This window comes from Enoplosus armatus, chromosome 14 (assembly GCF_043641665.1).
Source record: "Enoplosus armatus isolate fEnoArm2 chromosome 14, fEnoArm2.hap1, whole genome shotgun sequence".
In the NCBI taxonomy this organism is placed as follows: Eukaryota; Metazoa; Chordata; class Actinopteri; order Centrarchiformes; family Enoplosidae; genus Enoplosus; species Enoplosus armatus.
The window spans coordinates 15,488,993-15,506,234 of NC_092193.1; the positions used below are offsets into that span (position 1 = coordinate 15,488,993).

Here is a 17,242-nt window from a genome sequence, read left to right on the forward strand (position 1 = left end):
TGGTGGTGGAGGAGACTGATGATGCTGGAAGAGAGGCAGTAGTTTACTCAGCTGCGTTCTTCCTCGGCGGTTGGCAGCACAGCAGTTAAAGTAGAGCATTACCGCTGCCTGCTGGCAGATATTATATCTTCCTAGAGAATTACTAAATATTTGATGGTTTTGTTCAGCTACAACTATCCACTGTAACCTATTTGTTGGCAGGAGTGGTGGAAGAAGTATTCAGATCCTTTAGCTAAGAAACATTAGCAATACTAAAAAAATAATCAATTACTGGTAAAAGTCATGCATTCAAAGTTTTACTAAAGTAAAAACTGTACATTGAGGCAGAGGTTTTTCTGGAGGTCTTAAATTGAGAACATAAACTGGAGGAGAGCTTGGCTTTTACTTTGTAAGTACTGTATTTCAAACAAGGCTAAGGAAGTACCTTTTCTAAATATGATATAGAAACAATTTCTCATCTACTTTTTGATTGTGAAATATCCCAAACATTTAGGGCTGCTCTAGAGTCTCACTTTTTCACTTCTTTTTATTTTTGAGGAATACTTTTGCGTTCCCTCGCAATATGTTTGGCGTTACTTCGCATTAAGTTTGCATTCCCCCTGATAAGCTATAATACACTACAAGTTTTGGGAAGATAGAGTTCAAATCCTGTTTGGCTTAAAGAAGCTTTCTTGGCTAATGGTAATAACAGTAAAGACTAGTTACAGTACAGCAACTGTTCTATTGTTTATAGGTACAATGTAAACCTTATCTGGAGGCTCGACACAAGAAGCGACAGCAAGCTGCATGCCAGTTATTCCAACTCTTTATGGTGTCCCACCTGCAGCACAGTACACCCTGCAGAAGTTTCCTACCCACGTATTTTACCCAATACTACAGCAACTATAGCCATATCCACATCATCATAGATTTAACCACAAATGCAGCCGTAGTCCGAGCAATAACCAGATCCACAGCTGCAGTGGCTGTTTACTGTCGGAGCTTGGCTTTTTGACAACAACAACAACAAAAAAGTAATAAGCTTTTTATGTCATTTATATCTATCTATCTATATCTTTTGTTAATGAAAAGAATAGAAGTACACGCTTGTTAAGAGAGAAATGTAGGCCACTTGAAGTATCAAAAGTATAGGCGAATTATTCATAATGCAGAATGGCCCATTCCAGAGTGTCAAATTAATAAAATGTATTTATTACTGGATTATTATTACTGATAACATCAGTGGCGACGCAGGCATTTTATTCAATGGAAGGGCACCTTAGAGGGCACTTTATCATGGTTTATCTACCACAGGGGCATCCAAGAAGGCAATTTTTGTGCATTTCTGTTTAACATTTCAAACCACATTAACAGAGTTTAACAACTTTAATTTTGTGGCTGGCTGAGGCGGATCCAATTTAGCTTTTTTATATACTGTTGTACTGCTGTATATACAGTTGCTTAGTCAAGAGTACTTCCTAATATGTTATGAACTGATCATATGTATTTTAAGAAAAATCTTAATCTTCAAAGTAACTACCAACTATAGCTGTCAAATAAATGTGGAAAAAAAGGGATGGCAGCAGGGAATGAGGCATATTTCCTCTTTTTCCAAATCTATGCAAATGCCACAGAATAACACATTCAAATGATATATAAAATCACACATATTCATAATCATTTGTCAATTTTAATTCTTCTTTGTTGTTTTTATTCCATACAAAGGTTTATTGTGCATTTCTTATAAACACCCATATAAACATACAGCAATTTACTCTTTAATGTGGGTTTGCTGACAGTCCTGCTTTGGTTTGGTCTTGTGATCTCGTTTTGTAGTCTTACCCTGCACAGAAGGCTATAGTTTCTTAAGCATGTTGTTTTTACTGTTCAGGAGCTGGGTCGGCATAACGAAAGGGGTCATAAAGGTCACGTTTGAAATCATAAGGGTCAAAGTAAGGTTCGGGGGTTTTCTGGGTGGCTGGTGCTGCTGGGACACTTTCATCGGCTTTTGCTACTTCCTCTGTCACCACTTTCTCTTCAGCTGGTGTGTCTGGTTCGGCTGTTTCCTGGATGGGGCGGGGAGGGTGATCAATGAGGCAGTCAGGGTCCCAGTATGGGTCACAGTCATACTCCATCCCTTTAGCAGTGATAGGAGGGGGAGGTGGGACAGACTTTTTGGGAGCAGGAGGAGGCGGGGGTGGTTGGGGAGGAGCAGCAGCTTTTAACTCCTCCTCTGTTTTGGGCCTGCAGGCGGGGTTGAGTCGTGGGTCACAGAGTACTGGAACAGCCCCTGTTGGCAGGTAGACGATCTGAGGCTTGCACAGTGGATCTTTGGGGTGACACAGATAGACCCTCTGAGCATTCTCCAGAGGGTCTGGTGTAGGAGCAGGGGTGGTGGGAGGTGGAGGAGGCTGAGTGGTAGTAGTTGGCGCGGCAGTAGTAGTCAGTACACCCATGACGTTTTGGTAACTGGAGGCATCTGGGCCATAGGTCACCTCCAAGTGACGCATCTGCTGATACAACATCCTGATCCTGTCAATCTCATAGAGCTGATTGAGAAACACAGAAACAAGTCAGAGAGGGGAAAAAAGTTTTAGTTGAATAATGTAATCCAAGGAGAACCACATGTGCAAGAATCTCCAGTCAACCTCAACTTACTCCTTCAATGTGTCCAATACTGTTGTAGAAGCGGTAGTAGGACTGAAAATCAGGAGTGCCTCGGTACCACTTTGGGTCAATGTTCCTCTTAGGCCGAGAATTAGTCAAGAAATCATGTGCTTGAGCAGAGCCGATGCTGAACGGATTCCCTGTGGAAGAACACAGAAACAGGATTTATAAAGGGGAAAAATAACTCACACTCACTCAAATCACTCAAATATGAATTGAAAAAGTGTTTTTCAGTTTTTTAGTGGCATGTAGAAATATAGTACAATATTTATGACAAATACATTTTAACACATTATAGGATTATTCAACTATTATTTGTATGAATAAAGTTAGTGATAGTAATAAAAGCAGAGTGCCAGTGTCTTTCCAGAAATAGCTGCCTTTTGTCTTACTACTTTTATGTCTTGGAATACATTCACTTATACATTAACTTTAAAGGTAACAATAACCTAAATATACATTTGATTTGTAATACTACTCAAAAACAAAATCCCAATTGCTATAACTTGGTTTACAAATAGCCTTCATATCTTAATAAAAGTACAATCTGCAAGAAGGTGGCAGAAATACCTCCAGGATTCTTTACTTTCACCAGAGATGTTGCTTCTAGCCAACCTGGAGGGAGTCAGGGAATACATTAGACACACAACGTAACACTCCACTCCACAAAACATTACACAGCAAATCAAAGGGACATTCAACTTGAGACTATATGAATGGTGTTATCAATAGCTACACTTTTTCATTCAATCATCAGTCATCTTTTTATTGGTATTTAACTCCTACACAAAGGTCAGATGCAAGAAGAAGAATTTCATGCATTTTATTTAGACAAACCTGGCATTAACAGCAGGCAGCATAGCGCCCTCAACAGGGACACCTGGGAAATCATCCTCGAAATCTGCAAATTGCAACATCATGCAAAAAACAGATAATTTTGCATTCTGTCTGACATCACTGCTGTTATTTACAAAAGCCTATTAAATCGGTATCCAGAATGCACATTGAAAGCACAAAAACAAACAAAAAGGTTCAAAAGAATATGGAGGGACACTCAAAAGTATCACACTCCATGACATTAACCACCAGATGAAGATGCCCTGCTGTCAGAGCAAAAACAACCTAGAAAAGAATCACCTGCCGATAAGATTCCTAAAATAGTGATCATATTTTCGATTACCTGTGAAGTTACTTCTGGACCTTCCATGTTTTTTCTATTATAGTAGCTGACTGATATTTATTAACCAATTCGAATCCTTTGGCTGTGACATTTGCAGATTATCTTTTAAACAGCTGTCAGAAGATTTTGCCCCAAATTCTTCTTCGTGGGTATTTTCTGCTCCAAGTCAAGTGAACTGATACAAATTCAATATTAACATTGCAAAGCAACGGTTGCCGTATTTGAACAGCTCTACTTTTAAACTTGACATGGCTACTAGAGTGAAAAAGAGAGCTGAACCTGCTCACCTGCTGTTGCATCTCCCCGGTCCTGGTCTAATCTGCTGCGCAACATAACTCTTCATAAATACTGCTGTTAATACTGGGACCTCTCCATTGGCCACTGAAGTGCTAGTAGGCCTGACTCCACCCCTCATGCATTTTCTGTTGAGACGTGGAAGAGCTCATTAGCGCACTGAGCAAGAACCAGCAGTAAAAGACCAACTTCAAACAAAATGTGACTCCTTGTAAAGCCACAAGAAACAGGCCTGTAACAGCAGGGCACCTACTGGGTGCACAGGCAGTCCAGTTTCTGAGCTTTTCCTATAGGGGTCACAGTCCTGGATGAAGCCATCACTGGAGGAAGAATTTATGCATTCACAAACACCACCTTTTCCTAAATCTATGGCTGCCCAATATGGATTTTTCTGTTTGTTTTAAGGACCAAATATGCAACATATATTGACATGCAACGTGCTACCATGGCCTAATTCTTGACAAAACATGCCTGGCAGGTAAAAATTACCCTCTGTCCCAAAACAGCTGGATATGTCCTTTTAACTTTGGTCTTGGCCAGTCAAAAAATAGAGGGGGAGTCCCGTCAACTGCTGTTTAAGTCCCCAAGAAATATGCAGGAATTATGGGCTAGCTTGTCTGAACACCAAGTCAATGTAACACAGCCTGGTAAATGTTGTTTAGTCACTTCAAAACACCAGTTTCCACATTGATGCACATATTTCGGAGTGCCTAGATAGCAGAAGTACACTTACATGCACATAATAAGTTATAAAGTTACTCTTTGGATAATATGATGGTTATTTCCCACGAGAACCTCTTTTCCCTTGTCTTATATTTTGTGTCCTTCCTGTCTCAAAAGGAGACAAAATGTTGGGAGGTTAATATTCACCATAAAATACATAATAGTCATAGAGCTAAGACAAAACAAAATTATATTCAAATGTCTTTTTTTCCTATTTGCAATGAGATCAGGACACCAGTGTGGGTTCAAGGCAATGAGTGACTATTACAAGTGATCCAGAATATAATGTGTGAAACCACATGTGATATAAACAACCACACGTCAACAAGTGTGACCAGGCTGCACTGAGGATTAGTGACGGTAGTAAATTATAAAAATGCGTCTGTGGCCATGTAACCCGCTACTCAAGTGTTTTGAGTGTGTGTGTTTGTTTTGGCTGCCCCATTGACTAGAATTTAATTTCATTACATTCTCAGGCCATCTTTTGACTTTCTTGTGTCCTCATTTTCATTTTCCTCGGGGCTGCTCTGTGCCTGCCGGCTCTGTGTTTGTCATTTCAACAGTGAAGCAAATTCTATGCTTCAAACCAGCCGGTAAGGCTGCGATCAAAGAGTGCAAGAAGGAGACAGGGAGTCTATAGGGGTTCTACCAGGTGGCTAATGGTGAACATCATACTGTAATTGCTCTGTGTGTGGAAGGGTAAGGGTACCTGTTACTGTAAAATGATATACATTGTACGCTGAGACAACCAGCCGCCGCACAAAATAAATCAACTTGTTTTACAGAGGGTGTAAGGATCTGACATCATTTTTCATTATTTTTGCAGGCTTTTCAGGGTAACATTTGTATATTACATCCATATATTGGCAATATTTAGTGAATTATACAACAACAAATTGAGTCAGCGTACAGTAGTACTTGTGAAGTGAATCTGGATAAGCCTTGTGGCAGTGTGAAGAAATAAACTCCCTGAATAATGAATAATAAAAATATCATGCTGCAGTGTCTTTAAAAATTACAAAACAGTAGATATTACACCATGTTCAACGAGATTCCTAATTATATCGCCATTGTTTTGTGATGGAAAAATTACCATCACATCAATTACCGGGCTGTTAGTTACGCTATCTTAAAACACTTTTTAAAGAGATGATTACCTGTGACCCAAAATCATTCTCCTTGGTGGCATTAAAGACTTCTTAATAGGAGTGGATCACCTTATCGTTCTCTGTTTTAAGTCAAACCACTAACGAAAGAAACCATGGAATAGCTGCATTACTGCAATGTACAGCAGTTTTTATTGCACAACTTTACCACCACCTTCAGGGTATCAATTATCATAACCTGTGTCCCTCTGATCTTCAAGTGAAATTACACCTTGTCCTGGAGCTCTCTGCAGGACACAAGAGGAGCTCAGCTCGAGAGTCATGTTTTCAGCTCAAGACCCTTCATTCCACAGCTATGGTGCCTCTGTGCTGTCTTTCCTCAGCAGCAGTAAGGTAACTTAGTTCTTAGTTTAGTGTGTAACAGTTACAGATTACTAAAACAGGCTAGAATCGGCATAAAAATGCTGCAAAATAAAGGTCAAAACTATACTACAAAATCTGTTGTGTCACAGTAGGAAAAGTACAGGTGTAAAGAATGAAATGAATGATGGCTGAATTTTATTTAGCTGTCAAAATGCTTTGAAAAAGTTAGTGGTGAAATGTAAATGAGTACATTTACTAAAATACTGAACTTAAGTACAAGTTTGAGGTACTTTTTATGCTGCTTTAAACTCCAATACATGTCAGAGGGAAATATTCTACTTTTTGCTGCTCTACATTTATACCCATATTTACTGGTTACTTTGCAGGTTGAGATTTTAAATACAAAACATGTGATCCATTTAAAAATGGAGTATTTTCATATTGTGATAATGCTACTTTTTTAATCTAAAGTTCTTCATTCTTCTAACTCTGGAAAAACACGTATGCAAAGCATAACAATAAATGTGGAATAATGTGAAAATGTAAATAATTAAATAGCCTACCCATAGTGGTGTGTGACAGCTCTGTTTACACTCAAGAAAATAATCAAATAAAAAAATTAAGGCAAACTACTTCTGAGGTCAAATTACTTTATAGTCGTAGTGGAAATTGTTGCATAGTGTTATCCATAAGCAGGCTGCAAGTCACATTTCATTACATAATTACCTTTGTTGCTTCTGAGCTTGTTACCTTGTTACCCAGGACATCTTACTCAAGCGTCCTTCTGCTGCCACAGACAGGCTTTCCACTAGGCGGCAGTACGATACAACACCGGAAATGTCCGACTCGTTATGTCAGTTCCTTTAAGGATGTCGAAGTTTTGTAGTTCCTGTGTAGTTGACCTGTCAGCATTGTAGTACAAGCTGTCACTGCTGATAATTTGTCTCTTCTTCTGGTAGTTGCAGTTTTCCGCCAGCAACACAGCGAGCACCAGGGCGTCGGACGCACAGGATTGTTTGAATTTACCGTTGTTGCTGGTGTCAGATAACCAGCGAGCTAACGGCTAAAGTTAGCCAACAAGCCAAAAGCTTGACAGCTAGCTTGTTAGCTAGCATTCGACGGTAGCTAGCAGCGTTAGCTGGCTTTTTGCAGTTAGCTAGCTAGCCTGCTGGCAGTACGAGTCTAGGAAGCCGCCCACTCCTGCTAAGCAGCATTCCGGACAAAAGAGTGAACGGTAAGTAAGCAGAAACTTAAAGTAGCTATCTAACGTTAGCTTACATTATCATCCGGAGTAGTTAGCATATTGATTTGAAGGATTTTTGCCAGAGGCGAGTAACGTTAAGCCAGGGTTTGACAGTTGAGCTGCACAACCAGTGTCACCAGTAACAACTCCTCTGTCCGCTGTGTTGATCAGTGGTTTCACCTCTGTCATTACTTTTGACAACTTTTGGCATATATGTGTTTGGTCCTGTGACATATTAAAATAAGCGAGAAAGAGTCATTGGGAACATTGTGTGACATGCAGCTGAAGCCTGTGGTTCTCAAAGTGTGGTCCGGGAACCATCAGGAGGCCAGGAAAGGATTCCAGTGGCCCAATAGCAAAATGGACATTTGATTTCTGTGTTTTTAACTTTACTGCAACACGAACTGTAACAGAATACAACAGTGACTTTTTGAAGGCTCTCCATGTCCACACTGTTACACCCAAAACTACAGTTTACACCATGTACTTTTAGAGCTGAAACAATTAATCGATGAGTCAATTGTATCCTATTTTTTATTAATTGGCAACTATTTTGATCATTGATTAATCATTTGAGTCATCTATCGAGTAAAATGTTAAACACTTTCTGGTTCCAGCTTCTCAAATGTGTCTTCTGTGTTTTATATGATTGTAAATGGAATATCTTTGGGTTTTGAACTGTTTGTTGAACTAAAGAAGCAACTTGAAGTTCATCTTGGGCTCTCGGAAATTGTAATGGGCAATTTTCATAATTTGTTGTTGTGTTTGTTATTGCAGTTTTTTTGTAGTATTAATGATTAACGATTAATGGAGAAAATTACAGATTAATTAGTAATGGAAAAGCGTGTTAGTTGCAGCCCTAAATGCTGGTAGCTACTGTAAATCAATAAAAAAAAATTATTTTGAGAGGCATTCTTACTAAATAAGGTTGTAGGGGCAGTCATTAACCTCTGTTGCAAAGCATCTGGTTAAATAAGACTTGGCACTGTCCTTTTGTTGCTTTCTTATTATAGCAGTTTCAGTTATGATCACATGTGCTGATCATGTAAATCTTCTCTGTCAGTGTGTGAGAGCCATGCTGGGCTTCTTGCTCTCAGTGCTCAGCTGTTGCCAAGAGAAAGAGGCAGGGGGTTGCTTGTGTAAGTGCCCTGTGTTGGATCAGGTATCTGTCACCACCAGGATCGTGTACTGCCACGGCTGTCACTCATTGTACTGAGTCACACTTTCAGAAGTGACACAGCAGCCAAGAGCTGTTTAGACTTCATTGCGAGTTAGATAAGTGACAAGTTTAGACATTTCAAAATGATGAACCCGTGTTTTTTTGGTGGCGTGATGGAATTTGTGGAATGAGGAAGAGCCTTAACCCATAACACAGGAACCCTTGTAATAGGATATCAGCAGGAGTTTCTATTGTCCCACTACATTTGGACAGATGTCACATCACCATTGTGGATGGGATCTTTTAAGGTGTTTCACAGTTTGTTTAGAGAATTTAATGTGATGTTAAAATTCAAAGACTATTTTTAGATCCCAGACCTGTTCTACCAGGATACACAGTTATAGACTCTTCCAGGTTTATGAGGTTTATTAGGTTCTGGTTTTGTTGATAAATTGACAGAAAAGTAATCTGCAACTATTGTTATAATTGATTAATAATTTAAGTAATTTTCACACAAAAAATCAGAACATTTGATGGTTCTAGCTCCAGAGAATTTGCTGCTGTTTATATAATTGTAAATAGAATATCTTTGGTTGGACAAAACAAATTATGTTACTGTTATCTGATGTTTTATAGACCAAACAATTTACAGATCAGCAGATGAATCAATGATCAAAATTATTTTATTTTCAGGCCTACTTTATGATATCAAGTACAGATATCCAGGGTGTTGTGCCTGTTGAAATCCTACCCATGCAATTTTTCACCTTTTTTCAAGATATTTCTCTGAACTTTAAATCATTTGTTTTTGATATACTTGATAATGGAGTTTTGTTTCGGTTTAAAGTAGCACTAAACATGCCAGTGTGTGCGGTCACAAGAAAGTCATCCAGCTGGCTGTTACAAAACAAAGTCAACTGAAGTTTGGTGAAGCAGGACTGGATCTCCTGATGCCAAATGTGACGCAAACTTGATCTCAGTCTGACAGTGAAGGCTGGACATTTTATGTTGAAACAGGTGGTGTTTGCTTGATTTTCAGTTGACCTTAACATGTGTGCCAGTGAAAGCTATTATTTCTTTATCCAATGTGTCCTGGTGGTTCATTGAGCAAAGGCACATACTGTAATCTCCCTCTGTTACTGGGTCGAAGTTGACTCTGCCATAACCCTGCAGTCTAGATTTACAGTTTGTCTGTACTTTTTGCTATATAATGCTTACTATAATTATGTAACATAGAGTTCATGTCCAGAGTGTGGGACGTCTGCACCTGTGTGTCCCTATTTTTATAATCATACTAGAAGATGGCATATGTGAAATATGCTGTGTTTTAATTGTTTTGGCCTTTGACACAGATGGAGGCCGAAAGCTCCAGCGGGCTGCTGCTGTCCAGAAAGAGGAGAAGAGAGGGCTCCAATGGGGAGGCCGAGGAGGGAGAGAGGCATGTGAAAATCCTCAGATGTACTGTGGTGAGTCAGCTGTGTGCTTCGGGCTGTCATTGAGCAGCGTTTGTCCAGCAATTTCTATAGGCTCTGTACATATGGAGGCCACTCTGGCTGTTTATATATGCATGTATGTGATATATTGATAGAAGAATGAACATTTAGATTTTTGTCCCACAGTATACATGACAAACATAAGGTTGGTTTTTTTTTTAATTATGTTTTCTACAGAGGTTTTCTGTTCTGCTCATGTGTCAGACTTAATGTCGGCTGATGAGTAGTGTGCTTAAAAAAATGTTTAACCACAACAGCGACACCGTTGATTTCCACATCAGATTGTTCCAGGAAAGGATATTACAAAATAAGAGCGTTCATTTACTTTATCCAACCAGGGAAGGAAAACTACCTTGATCACTGAAATCTTTCCCCATGTCTTGGTACGGGTCTTTTAGGGATTGAAGCACCCTGCACCTTTCGCAGATGAGCTGGAGCCAGCTGATGGTCCCTATGAAAGAGTCAGCATGGAGGAGGCCAAGAGGGGAACACCACGTGAGCCTGATTCTTTCAGTCTCTCAGTTGATATGTCTTTCTTTGACAGCGTCTCAGTCTGATTGAGACCTTTTATGTTTCCTTTTCTCCTTGTGTTTCTTATAGACATTACCCCCCCCCCCCCCCACAATATCAGTACATTTTCTCTTGGTCTTAAGTACAGTCATACATGCGAACAAACAAGTACAAAGAATGAATCTTTAATCTCTGCATGTCTCGTCTCGTCTCTCTCCGTCCAGCTGACAGACCGGTGCGGGTGTATGCAGATGGCATCTTTGATGTTTTCCACTCAGGTCACGCCAGAGCACTCATGCAGGCTAAATGCCTCTTCCCAAATACACACCTCATAGTCGGAGGTAAGTGCGAGACTGTGAGTGTCTGTCCATATAGGCTTTCACTGCCTCAGACCTGTTATCAGCTGCTTTTTTTGTAAGTGTGACACTAAAAAAAAACAGGAAGACTATCGAGGTGGTTCCAGCACATGTCAGAGTAATATAGACATCTGGCAAAATTTAGATAAGGTAACTGAGGCATATTGTGAGCTATTGCTGGATGTGCTGAGGTCTATGTTATACACCTTATGAATGTTGTTCACCATCACATTGTGCTTCCTCAGACTGTTTGTGATAGATCTTTCTTATAAAAAAGTGTTTCATTACAATACAGTAAAAATAGTAAGCTGAAGTAACAATAACATAGACAAGAGCGTTTTTCAGTGTCCCCTGGTTTCTCTCCCTGCATCAGTTAAATATATTTCCATGTTAACCAGCTTCAAAACCTCATTCTTTTTTTCCTAGTTTGTTAAGAATTAAAATCATGGTTAAGACATTTCAAACAATAATTTCTGCATTTATTTATCAATTTATTCAAAGTGTGCAGTGATGACCTGACCCATAAATACAAGGGCTTCACAGTGATGAATGAGGATGAACGCTACGATGCCATCAGACATTGCCGCTACGTGGATGAAGTGGTGCGAAACGCTCCCTGGACGTTAACGCCAGAGTTTCTCGCAAGACATCGCGTGAGTGGCTCAAACAGAGAAACACCTGAGTTAAAAGACAAAAACCATCATTAGAGATACTCTATAGTTGTATAATAATCTTGAGTTGAGAGACCAACACATTTTTAGTGAAATAATCTAAAAGAATGAGTTGACAAGCCACCATCCCTGATCTTCTGTAACCTTTTCCCTGCTGTTTTTTTTGTGTGTATTTTTTGTTTTTGTACAATTTGTAGATCTGAATCTACTGTGTTGATGTATGTTGTAATGACCTCTTCAGATTGACTTTGTGGCCCATGACGACATCCCATACTCCTCAGCGGGAAGTGATGACGTGTATAAGCACATCAAGGAAGCTGGTGAGTAACCAAAGAGTGGAAGTGTGGGACGCAAGTAATTACAGGATACAGTTCAGTATTTACTACTGCTTCCAGTGCAGTCCATATGGTTCTGTATAGTACTATAATTAAAAATATTTTGTATCTATTTTGTATTGTTGTGTATCTTAAAATAAAATGGAACATGGCTCAGGGAAATATAGAACAGTATATAGTCATCTACTTTAAAGGGTGATGAGTGAGTCTGTCATCCAAGCTGTGTAAAGGAAGGGCTATTTGCTCATGTTCTAACTTTGAGACTACTCCTTTTGCGCATCGCTTCAGCAAGATTTTTTTGTTGTAATACAAACTGAGCTGCACAAAAAGCACCAGGATTTTAAGATTATAGGAATGACTGTTATGTGGCTAATGACAAAGACCACAGCTTTCTTTTTATGCATACCATGAAATAGATTTTGCACACGTTCCTTTTGTGTCCTTAATGCGTTAGATAAGAAAAAAACACTATTATTACTGCGACCTCTTGAATGAAATCTATAAAATGCAATAAGCTGTGCCACTTTTAGCCCCTGGCTAAAGTCATCTGATGGACAGAGTGTAACTATTCACACATATGTATCTGGTGACTACTGACCTTTTTGTCCCTCTGCCCTCCACAGGTATGTTCGCTCCCACCCAGCGGACAGAGGGCATCTCCACCTCTGACATCATCACACGCATAGTCCGTGACTATGATGTGTATGTCAGACGCAACCTACAGAGAGGATACACAGCTAAGGAACTCAACGTCAGCTTCATTAATGTATGAGACCTAGCTTTGGTTTAACTGTGTGAGTGTTGAGTGAAGTTGGTGCGACAGTGATGGAGCTTGTAATGTGGCGGCAGTCGTTGGTGTGTGAGGCAATTCATGTTGAATATGTGGCAGTTACAGACCTCTCGTCTTATAGTCGTAACTTCTGCTGTTCCCACTCTTATCAGGAGAAGAAGTACCACCTGCAGGAGCGCGTTGACAAGGTGAAGAGGAAGGTACGTGACGTGGAGGAGAAGAGCAAAGAGTTCGTCCAGAAGGTGGAGGAGAAGAGCATCGACCTCATCCAGAAATGGGAGGAGAAGTCCAGGGAGTTCATTGGCAACTTCCTGCAGATGTTTGGCCCTGAGGGAGCTCTGGTGAGGATGTTGGTTTTGTTTGGTCTTTAATCAGTTTAATCAGACGGCATGACGAAGAACACGTCATTATTTACACTGTATGGCCTGGTAGACAAGTTGCAGAGGGAAGGAAGGCTTTATAATCTATGATCTAATCTGTCTCAGTCAATTTACGACACTGTTACTCTGTTACACTGTTTAAAATGATAAAATAGCATAACATTTACTGAGGTGCCAGTAACTACTTGTTCAGGGCTTGAAAGAAAGAAGTTAAGGACTTGACTCAGGACTTCATAGCCAAGACTTGAGACTTACCCATGTAAGTCACCACCTTTTGAACTGGTGTGAGCTTAACCACTGACTGAAAACCTATGGTATGTTTATAGAACATGCAAAGTACTGTGCATGCAACTGTAACTACTATCATACCAATGACCCAACAGTTTCAAAGATAGGAAAAATCCTATCTTCGAATTACAGAAGCAATTCCTAAACTCATGGCTGTGTCCTGTCTCAGACCTCGTATCTTATCTGAAGAACTCCTAACTAGAGCTGTAAACTCTATTCTTCAATCGGCACTCGTCCTGTCCTGCCTGTATCTGTGTTCAGGATGTACACGAGACTGTCTGTATCCTTGATTAGATTATAATATCAACGGCCATCTCACTTCACTTGTCACTGGTTAGCAAGCTTGTTATAATAGACAAGAAAAGACGAGTGCTCAACTTTAGCTTTGATGAGTCAGAGGCATTAATCGTGTCTTCCCAATTATTATCAAATTACAAATTAATCCAGTCCTGCAAATTTAAAGCATCATCATACAGTTTGAGAAGCCTGTCATCATAATATTTCTGTGTTCATGTTGTTCCCCATCTTCATTGTCATTGCCATACAGACCTAACAACAGTGGTGCTGCCCTTTTTGGCAGTTATTTTGAATTCCTATCTTCTGATTTAGGAAATGAGTCAGTTAGGAGGTACTGTATTAGCTAAATTCCTATCCTAAGATAAGATTTTTTTCCTAAATGCAGTAAGGAAACATTTAAGGAAATGTTTCTCTAATACCACAAATCCTAAATATCATCCTAAACTAAGATAAGACAGGATTTCAGTACAATTCAGTTAACATTTTCTGTAACGAGGCCCCAGATCACACTAATTCTGTTGAATGAGCTCAGAACAGAGATTATGTAATGACAAAGCCAAAATGATGAAAAGGTCATCACAAACCAAGAAAGAAACCCAGAAACCCAGAACTGTTGCCTTCTGACTCTACTCTTTGAAGCAGGGTTTTTTAACTCATCCCGTGTTAACACTGAACTGATGATGTCTTCATGTTTCCGTCTCACCTCCACAGAAGCACATGCTGAAGGAAGGGAAGGGCCGCATGCTGCAGGCCATCAGCCCCAGGCAGAGCCCCAACAGCAGCCCCACCCGTGAGGAGCGCTCCCCCTCTCCCACCTTCCGTCTCCCTTTCTTCACCAAGACCTCCCCGCCGCCCTCGCCTCCGCCCCACCACAGTGGCGCCCGCGGGTACCTCATCAGCGAGGACGACGACGAAGACGATGAAAACTAGAGCGCGTTGTGAATTCTTCTCTTTTGTTGGGGCCACAGTCAGTGCTACCAGTTAACTGAGCTGTCGAGTAACGTGGTTTTCATCGAGCTCCTGCTTCCATCTTCTTTTTGTTTGTTTATGATTTTACTTTAGCACCTCAGCGTGACGTTAACAGCCAGTTTCTCCACAGCTCTTGTTTTTAACAGCCAATTTTTGTTTTTGTGTAACGGTCAGTAAAAGTTACCACTAGTCACCTGAGTTCTTTGAAGATTAGTCTCATTTATCTCGGTCACTTTTGATGTTGAGTTTATTAGTCACGCACTGTCACTTAGGAATATTTGCAGGTGTTACACTCTTCCATCTATGACGGTATTCATAAGGTAGGCGTTGTAGTGGGGTAGGAGTTTGTGTTTTTTCTTTTTGTCATGGCTTTAGCGGGAGGGCTCGCAGGTTTCTTGGTCACTTGTTGAAACCGCACATCTAGTTTGGTGTGTGAGAGGTGAGCTGAGGCCTCACGGAGATGCTGTTGAATATCTCCAGGGGACGTTATTCAGAGCAGGTCAGAAAACTGGACATTTAAATGGTCTGCTAAAGGGGGGGGCAGATTATATTCTGCTCATACTAACAAGAAACCGACCTGGCCTTTTTTTTTTTTTTTTTTTAATAACAGGGAAACTCCAGATTGCATTCGATCTGAGCAGAATCTGAGAGTCGAGTGTTTAACTAAACAGCAGCTTTTTTTCCCACGTTTGTCTGCCTGCTTTGGGGCTATGCGTGTCTGTGTGTACGTGCATGTGATGTTTGTGCGTGCAAGCTCTTGCGTCAGCATGTTTGAAATGACTTCTGTCAACATTCTCCATCTGCTGACAGATCTGGGTTCAGCTTTGACTTTACGGCATATAGTAATACATTTGCTTTTAAATGTTTTTGTCTGCTGACGAGATTCAGTCTTTGGAAGACTAGTTTCAAACTAGACGCCTTTCTTGTGGCGTCAACTAAAGTCTTGCGAGGACGACCCATTTAAATGTTGACGTAGAAATACTTATTTTTGTAGATTTCCTCTTTCCTTTCTTTATCCTCTGTACAGAGAATGATCTTAATCATCCCTGTTTAGAAGTGCTTTGACAGTCTGAGCAGTGAATCAACCTGAGCAAGGCTGGAGTTATATATATTTTTTTGTAATGCAGATCCTGCATCACCTGGGCCTGTAAGGGGAGTAATAATTTTCACCTGATACACGTGATGGCAATAGAAAGTATTACGTTTTCATAACTGTCTAAATGCCCTACTTCTACTAAGAAACTACATCTTTTAATAAGTTGGAGTCACAAGCACAAAAAAGGATTGTTTTATGAATAAGGCCTCCTCATTGGTAGCACACACACATAGCAAAATATACAAGGCCGTCCCAAAAATGTAGGGCTTTGGGGTTTTCCAAATCTTCCACAGACCTACGGGTGAACGGAGTCTGTGCACATCGTCTTTTTTTCTTGGCAGACTGGACTGCACTGTGTCACATAAAGTGGTGTGACGGGTTCAGATTTATGCATCACTGAAACTCCAGATCAACATTTATGTAGCTACCTCTTCCTCCTGATTCTGTTTCCTAAGATGAGCACAACGTACGAGCATTAGTTTTCCTTTCTGAACAGAGCCATTGTTGCAGCACTGAAGCAATGTGACTGGGTATAAGTATTTGAGATTTTTCCGGCCTCTGTGTGTGTCCTGCATCTCAAGTGATAAAGCATGTCTCGTGTCTCCTATGTAACCGAAAAATGAAACATCACAGGTGATCTGAAGATGTAACGCAATACTGTTAGATGACTCTAATATAAATGTTGACAGACGTCAGATTGGTCTGTTCTAGGCTTGGTTTCCCAAAAGAACTTGGGGTTTAAATCAATCTTTGCTGCAGCGACAAAGACTGCCTCTATTCTTGTGGGTGTAAATCACATTTTAACGTCAGGGGAAATAACTGGAAGGGATTCACAGAAGTTAAAGTCCTACATTTTGGTATTAAAAGTGCAAAACCAGTATAGTTTGCTGAGGAAATCCAGCCTAGATTTTGGTGCTAAGCTACTTTTGGGAAGCCTCGCCTCAGTTCTTGTGGAACCTTTTCCTTTTAAAATCAGTGTGAACTTCTCGGTTAAGAGCGTGTCCACGTTACGAGTTCAAGGTGACAAAGACTCGAGTGGCAAGCCAGTAACAGCCACTACTGCTAGATACAAATGTAAATGTTCTTAACAGCAACTGTTTTAATCATGTATCATTTTACTGTTTGGGGTTATTTTTGTTTAATGTCCTGGATGTAGAGGAAGAGCAAGACAGGAAAAATGTATTAAACATGTTGGCCAAAGCATTTCTTCTCTGTGACCATTTATTTTGTCTCCTGTGGTTTAATACAAATGCTGAGGGGTTTTATGGATTGAGCTTTAGTCACATGATAATGGTTAGTTTGTTCCTTCACAGCCAATTTTAACTTGTGTAGTCTGGAGGTTT

General features: G+C 40.2%; 2 protein-coding genes across 2 annotated transcripts; one reads left to right on the plus strand and one right to left on the minus strand.

Annotated features, from left to right (window-relative positions):
• Positions 1-1,792: 1,792 nt before the first annotated feature.
• Positions 1,793-3,538, minus strand: and3 (actinodin3). The gene is made up of 4 exons (XM_070918818.1): positions 3,484-3,538; positions 3,217-3,261; positions 2,638-2,786; positions 1,793-2,528 (listed from the first exon to the last, which is right to left on the minus strand). The coding sequence occupies exons 1-4, from the start codon at positions 3,536-3,538 to the stop codon at positions 1,860-1,862; spliced, it is 918 nt and encodes a 305-aa protein (XP_070774919.1). The 3' UTR covers positions 1,793-1,859.
• Positions 3,539-7,366: 3,828 nt separating this feature from the next.
• pcyt1aa (phosphate cytidylyltransferase 1A, choline a) lies at positions 7,367-17,102 on the plus strand. Its single transcript, XM_070919292.1, has 9 exons — positions 7,367-7,546; positions 10,067-10,180; positions 10,606-10,702; positions 10,942-11,058; positions 11,575-11,726; positions 11,986-12,064; positions 12,703-12,845; positions 13,022-13,210; positions 14,546-17,102. Exons 2-9 carry the CDS (start codon positions 10,067-10,069, stop codon positions 14,762-14,764), a joined length of 1,110 nt encoding a protein of 369 aa, XP_070775393.1. The 5' UTR covers positions 7,367-7,546; the 3' UTR covers positions 14,765-17,102.
• The last annotated feature ends 140 nt before the right edge of the window (positions 17,103-17,242 follow it).

Excerpts from the sequence above, each read along its gene's own strand:
- pcyt1aa (XM_070919292.1), top strand. The coding sequence starts at position 10,067 with ATGGAGGCCGAAAGCTCCAGCGGGCTGCTGCTGTCCAGAAAGAGGAGA. Across the intron at positions 11,059-11,574 it reads TACACACCTCATAGTCGGAG|TGTGCAGTGATGACCTGACC; the intron begins GTAAGTGCGAGA and ends ATTTATTCAAAG. Across the intron at positions 12,846-13,021 it reads TCAACGTCAGCTTCATTAAT|GAGAAGAAGTACCACCTGCA; the intron begins GTATGAGACCTA and ends CACTCTTATCAG.
- and3 (XM_070918818.1), bottom strand. The coding sequence starts at position 3,538 with ATGATTTCCCAGGTGTCCCTGTTGAGGGCGCTATGCTGCCTGCTGTTA. Across the intron at positions 3,262-3,483 it reads CTGCCTGCTGTTAATGCCAG|GTTGGCTAGAAGCAACATCT; the intron begins GTTTGTCTAAAT and ends GACTCCCTCCAG. Across the intron at positions 2,529-2,637 it reads GTATTGGACACATTGAAGGA|CTCTATGAGATTGACAGGAT; the intron begins GTAAGTTGAGGT and ends TTTCTCAATCAG.